Here is a 4,516-nt window from a genome sequence, read left to right on the forward strand (position 1 = left end):
GATGCCGCCGCTGCCGCCGTCGCCGTGGCAACCGCGGCCCCGGCACCGCCGGAAGCGGGCGGCGGGGACGCGCGCACGCGACCGGAAGCGGCGGAAGCGGCGGCAGCAGCATGGCGCGGCGCGGGTCCCTCTCCGACTCGGAGTCTGGCTCGGAGGACTCCTCTCTCTCCGACTCGGAGGTGAGCCCACGGCCGCGGTGGTGGGGCCGGGCAGCGGGGCCGGCGGCGAGGCCTCCCCCGGCGGCCGCGGGGCAGGGCTTCCCCGGTGCCCCCGCCGGCGGCGCGGCCTGAGTGTCCCTCCCTCTCCGCAGCTGCAGGAGGCCTTCTCCAAGGGCTTGCTGAAGCCGGGGCTCAACGTGGTGCTGGAGGAGCAGCCGAAACGGCGCAACGACACGGTGAGGGGGGCCTTCCCGGGGCTGGGCGGAACCTCTGGGCCGGGTGCGGGGCAGAGGAGCCCCCGCCGGGGCCGGGGCCGCGAGGGTTTGCGGTCTCGCCCGGCGGCCTTGGAGGAGCCGGCTGTTCAGGCGTTCAGCCGGGCCGGCCGGGGGGAGGTGGTGCTGTGCGGGGGTGTGCAGAGCTGTGCTTCTTTCCCAGGATGGGCTGAAGCTGTGCCTGTCCGAATTCAAACAGCAGCTGGCTTGGGTGGAAAGGCTGGATGTGACTTTGCCCCAGGTCCCCGATCCCGTCTCCCAGAGCGCTTCTAGCAAAGATGCTGTCGATCCTGAGAACGATTTCCAGAGAGAGATGAGCTTGTAAGTGTCCAAAAGGGAGATTTCTTTGCAGGGTCTGGGCATGCTGCTGTGTGCCTTGGAGTCCTGTTCCTCAGGTGTGCTGCAGGTTGCCACGCTGGCTGGCACCGGTGTCATGTCACTCTTGGGCCATGTGTTTTTACATTTGATGGCTCTGAATGTTTTCCAAAATACCTACGAGTTAACGGTAGTATATTTAACTTGTCTTGTGACTGGAAATAATTTCCCTCCTTGCAGCCGACTTCTATTCTTTGCTGAAAAGTTTATTTTAAAAGTTTCTTGGTTGTAGCACTATGGCTCTAACACAGCATGTGGATTTTTCTTTGCAGATTTGTTTTGTTGCTATTACAGTTTTCTTGTTTTGCCTTGCCTTCTATAATCCAACACACAAAACTGTAACTGTAAACTAGATGTGCAAGATATAAGCGTTAATATTGTACCGGCACCAAAATTGCTTTCAGTGGAAGTGAATGCTGTAGGGCACGGGATGTTGGTGTATTTCTGGATCAATGCTGGTTAGATCCCAGCATCAGCTCATGTGAGCAGAGTGTCTGTGAGGGCTGGGAGATGGCTGATACCCGGTGACAGAGCTGGTGCTGTGCTGTCTCCCTAGTTACCGGCAGGCTCAGGCGGCGGTGCTGGAAGCCCTACCCAGGTTGCGTAAGCTCCAAGTTCCTACTCGAAGGCCAGATGATTATTTTGCAGAGATGGCCAAATCAGACCAACAGATGCAGAAGGTATGTGCAGAGAATAACGGCTTGCTTTGCTGTGTTATGTGTTGGTTTTGGCCTGTGTTAGGGATTGACTTTAAAGTGTGATGTGTGAATACCGACCTTCATCTCTTTGGCACACGCCTGTGACAATGTTTGTATTTGAAATTTTGTTTGTGGAAGGAAATTTCTTCCTATTTAGGCATTTCAATGCAATGTGGGGATTTCCATAACAGGTAGGAACATAACGCAGAAGCACAATTTATATTCTGTCAGGAATGTATTTACTATTATAAATGGAGACTTTTTCTCCATGTGCATTGTAAAGTTGGCTGTGTTAATGCTTTTTGTCATAAGACATGCAGTCAGCTGTGGCATTAACGTGACCCTTTTTCCCTATTTAAGTATCACCCTGTGTTTATACTGAGTGTGTTTTGTTTCTCTGTGATTTTAAACTGTGTGTTATAGAATTAATCTATCATGGGTAGTAAGTAAGGAATTGTGTAGGAAGTAATAATTTTGCAAACTTGCTTGTTGATTGTTGTCTTTGTTCAAAATGAAACCTTTATTTTTTTGTTTGTTTTGGAAAAAAGACTGCATTGTATAAGTTAAACAAACATGAGCTGGAGTCTAATTTGGAAGTTCATGTATGGCTTGGACACTTTTGATGGCTGATAGTATCTTCCTAGAGAAGAAGATGATTAATAATTAGCACATACTCAGACTTAAGTCAATTTTGCACATTGCTGTTGCCATATTTTGCTGGCTTCTGTTTGAAAAACAGAGTTTTTTAAATCCTGGTGCAGTCACGGACTGAATCCAGAAGATCTATGTTGAAATTTTTGTAATCCCGTGTAATGTGGTACCCTTATAGAAATGTTTGTGAACAAGGAGGGAGTGAAAAAGGTGTTTTCTGTGGCATGGAAGGATTGTTGACTCTTCTTCAGTGCTTCACTTTTAATAATGACAAGAAAGAGGCTGTCAAGTCCTCTGCGTACACCTGAGTAGACTGACAAGATACTCTTGTTTAGCAGTTCCATTAGAGCCCATTTTAAGACTCTGTCTTGTCTGTCTGTGAGTTTTGTCTTGTTAATCGCATTTTTGTATACAGATCAGTTCAGCAATTGCTGTAATAACAGTCTTTCAATTCAAGGTGGGAACAGTTATACCTTATAATCACTGAAAAAACCTGCATTGTTTCAGGGAGGTAGCCAGTAACTTTGGAGATTAATTAAGCATTATCTGATTGAGAGATGTTTCACATAATTATTGATTTCAGAACTACACAGCAATTATAAAACTCTCATATTTTCTTTTGCATTACGTATAATTTTTTTTTTTCTATCTCCTAATAAGATTCGACAGAAACTTAAGAGTAAACAGGAAGCAATGGAGAGGTCTGAGAAAGCAAAACAGCTCCGTGCAATGAGAAAATACGGCAAGAAGGTGAGGATAACCTACCAAAGGGACCTATTTAGGACAAGAATCTAGAGCCTGAGTGAGAAACATAGATAGTGAGACCTGGAGGTCTCACAGGAGGCTGGCTAAAATATATGGAATCTCTCTAGTCTTCTATGTGGATGCTTTGAAGGAGGACAGAGCAAAAAATGGGATACCTTAAAAAAAATAGATAACAGAAAAAGGTATGGGACAAAACAAGGAACAACACTAACATTCTGCTTCTAACCTCAGGTGCAAACTGAAATTCTGCAGAGGAGGCAGAAGGAGAAAAAAAATATGTTGAATGCAGTCAAGAAATACCAGAAAGGTAAAGTTAACTTGTCTAGGAGATTGAACGTGTGATGGGAATAGTGCTGTGTGAGCAATGTAAGGCAGTGTGATGAGTGGTGTCAATCTGTAGTGCTGGGCAGTGAACTCTCTGCAGAATCACATGCCAGTGGCAGTGAAAATCCTCCCAAGGAGCTGTTCTTCGGTGGGGGTGAATGCAGTTATTACTTGCTTGGACTGAAAATTCCTATTTTCTGTGGTGGTAGCTGAGCAACTGTTATGTCTTTGCTCTTGCAGGTCTCTCTGACAAGCTGGATTTTCTAGATGAAGAGCAGACGTCGTCTCAGGGCAATAAAAAAGGCAGTGCAAATCAACGGATAAAGAAAGGGTGAGACCAGAAAAGAAAGATATTTAAATGCAGAATCCCTGATATATTTTTTTTTTTTCAGTCTTTTAGGGGGTCATTTTGTGGAACAAGAAAGCTGTTCTGATTAATGTTCATTAAAATAAGTCTCAGGTGACTTTCTGTCCCTGGAGAGGAGGAAAACTCTGGGCAGAATAGAATGGAGAATGAAATGTGCTAATTTCTGCCTCTTCTATAAGAGGGGAAAGGTTTCTGATGGCAGATGGGAGTTCATCAGCAGATACATGTGCCTTCATGAGAGCTTCCTGAGGAAAGGAACACGGGCGTTGACGCTGTTCTGTTGTTTTTCAGACCAAATGCCAAAAGACGATACAAGAATCAGAAGTTTGGTTTTGGTGGGAAGAAGAAGGGTTCAAAGTGGAACACAAAGGAGAGTTTTAATGACGTATCCAGCTTCAGGCCAAAAGTGGCTCACAATAAAGGCCCAGGAAAAGCAGGAAAAGGAGGAAAAAAAGCCCTCAATGTAAGTAAAATGTTGCATGCAAATGATCCTGGTTGGCTAGGAGGCCAGCCCTGGTCTGTGAGGGAGAGCTGAGTCCATGATGCATGAGCATCTGGAAGTGACAATGCCTGTCTTTGGGAAGTGGGTAATAATTCAGTTGCAGACTGAGTTGAGGACAGTGGTTCAGTATCTCGGCAGGGAAATGAGTGGGAGAGTTAGCAAGTACTGTTTGTTGCTACCTGTGTCCCAAAATCTCCCTTTCCAGAGGTGCTAACAAATATCCTCTCCTTGGTACGCTCCCCAAGCTGTAGAGCTAGAACAAAGGACATTGAGGACATGAAAACAAAGATCTGAATTGCTTTTTTTTTTTTTTTTTTTTTTTTTTTTTTTTTAAAAAAAAAAAAAAAAAAAAAAAAAAAAAAAAAAAAAAAAAAAAAAAAAGTTCTAGGAAAAATATTAAACCC

The 4,516-nt window shown here is 45.3% G+C and overlaps 1 protein-coding gene across 1 annotated transcript in view; it reads left to right on the top strand.

The window, feature by feature from the left end:
* The first annotated feature begins 80 nt into the window (after nucleotides 1–80).
* Nucleotides 81–4,516, top strand: part of EBNA1BP2 (EBNA1 binding protein 2) — a 6,247-nt gene continuing 1,811 nt past the window's right edge. The window contains exons 1-8 of the mRNA XM_014939483.1: nucleotides 81–179; nucleotides 311–394; nucleotides 594–751; nucleotides 1,362–1,485; nucleotides 2,815–2,904; nucleotides 3,151–3,226; nucleotides 3,484–3,574; nucleotides 3,902–4,073. Of these exons, the coding sequence (XP_014794969.1) occupies nucleotides 111–179; nucleotides 311–394; nucleotides 594–751; nucleotides 1,362–1,485; nucleotides 2,815–2,904; nucleotides 3,151–3,226; nucleotides 3,484–3,574; nucleotides 3,902–4,073 (864 nt within the window). The 5' untranslated portion in view covers nucleotides 81–110. The remainder of the gene's footprint in view (nucleotides 180–310; nucleotides 395–593; nucleotides 752–1,361; nucleotides 1,486–2,814; nucleotides 2,905–3,150; nucleotides 3,227–3,483; nucleotides 3,575–3,901; nucleotides 4,074–4,516) is intronic.

This window comes from Calidris pugnax, unplaced genomic scaffold, assembly GCF_001431845.1.
Source record: "Calidris pugnax isolate Ruff unplaced genomic scaffold, ASM143184v1 scaffold18, whole genome shotgun sequence".
In the NCBI taxonomy this organism is placed as follows: Eukaryota; Metazoa; Chordata; class Aves; order Charadriiformes; family Scolopacidae; genus Calidris; species Calidris pugnax.